The sequence below is a fragment of the Monoraphidium neglectum genome, assembly GCF_000611645.1.
Source record: "Monoraphidium neglectum strain SAG 48.87 unplaced genomic scaffold scaffold02579, whole genome shotgun sequence".
Classification (NCBI taxonomy): Eukaryota; Viridiplantae; Chlorophyta; class Chlorophyceae; order Sphaeropleales; family Selenastraceae; genus Monoraphidium; species Monoraphidium neglectum.
The window spans coordinates 1-1,431 of NW_014011049.1; the positions used below are offsets into that span (position 1 = coordinate 1).

Below are 1,431 nucleotides of genomic sequence, written 5' to 3' on the forward strand. Positions count from 1 at the left end.
CCACGGGCGCGCGCTGCGCCATCTTCGGAGCATTCCCCACCAATTACGGCCAGATGGTGGGCCGACAGTGATCTAGTGGGATGAGTGAATGTGTGTGCCGAGACGCCCCCCGCTCTTGCAAACTCAGTGCCGCACAGCAGATCAGGTCGCTCTTTCATACGGGCCGTTGGCTGGCAGGACGCCGACGCGGCCCCTCCACCGCTCCTCTCACTGCCCTGCTGCGACAGCGATCGGTGCACGCCACCGCTGGGCGAGCCGCTGCTCAATCGCCCCCCAGCTGTGATTGCCCGGCTCGCGCGCCCGCGGCCGCCGCCGCCGCCACGCTTGCGAACGCAGGAGGGCGCCGCGGGCACCTCGGCCGGGCGGTGACGCTTTCAGCCCTTCCCCCTCGAGGAAATAAACAACCGTCAACGTTATACACTGCCGCGGCCGACCCAACCTCTGCCCTCTCTGTCGATTTTACAATCGGCGCCCCATCGGGCGGTCTCCCGCAGGTGTACACCTGCAACGGCGGAGAGATGAACCTGACCCTGACCGCCGCCGCGCCGCTTGACGGCTCGGGCGTCGCCCCCGGCTCCAAGTTCGCCAGCACTGGCCTCTGGAAGTGGGTGCGGCGCCGCCAGCAAGCCCTGTCTGCGGCGCGCCGCGCGCCGCCGGTGGTGCCGAGTAGTAGGGCGGCCCGCCTCGAAAGCGCCTACCCAGCTGCGTCCGTCCGCAAGCGCGCCAGAGCACCCGCACCAACACATCCTGGTGGCTTGCTCATCGTAGCGGACGCCCCGCCGCCGCCCGACGGCCCGCGGAGAGCCCCCTCTGTCAGGGCAGAGCCCGCCTCCCTAACTCATCTCCAAAGCCACAACGACAGGCTGCCGCGCTGCCCTTTGCCAACTGCCCCCCCCATCGTGATGATATTTTTGGTGTCGCTGTGCCATTATTGCCCGCAGGTGCCCCGGCCGCGACTTGCGCTACCAGTGCCACCTCTGGCCGTCAGAGGCGCCCTGGATAGCCCCCTTCCACCAGTCCTGCAGCATCACAGAGGTCATGCAGTTCGACGTGAGCGCCGCGCTGTGGGCAGGCGCGGGCGGGGCTCAACCGGCGCGTGCCCGCGTCGCGCCTGCAGGCGCCCTTGGGATTGATCGCGGGCCGGGAGGGGGGAGGGGCGCCATTGGCATTGATCTGGCTGGGGCGAGCGCCTGCCAGGCTTCAAGCTCAGACGGCAATCAAAACCCTTCAAACTGCAAGGCCTATGAAATCGTTTTTTGCCCGGCGCAATAGCCGCAAGTCGCCACCGGCCCTTTCCCGCTCGCCAGCCGACGGCCCCAGTGGTGGCAGCCTAAAATCCTAGATCATACCTCCCAACCCCCAACCGCCCCCCCTGAACCCCAAACCCTGAACCCTGAACTCTATCCCCCAAACATGCCCCAGCCCATCGGC

The 1,431-nt window shown here is 67.6% G+C and overlaps 1 protein-coding gene across 1 annotated transcript in view; it reads left to right on the forward strand.

Annotated features, from left to right (window-relative positions):
- Positions 1-518: 518 nt before the first annotated feature.
- The window catches only part of MNEG_11069 (hypothetical protein), a gene marked incomplete at both ends in the record, with an annotated part of 1,830 nt that continues 917 nt past the window's right edge, over positions 519-1,431 (forward strand). Inside the window, 2 exons of the mRNA XM_014040457.1 lie at positions 519-604; positions 942-1,050. Coding sequence (XP_013895911.1) covers positions 519-604; positions 942-1,050 — 195 coding nt within the window. The remainder of the gene's footprint in view (positions 605-941; positions 1,051-1,431) is intronic.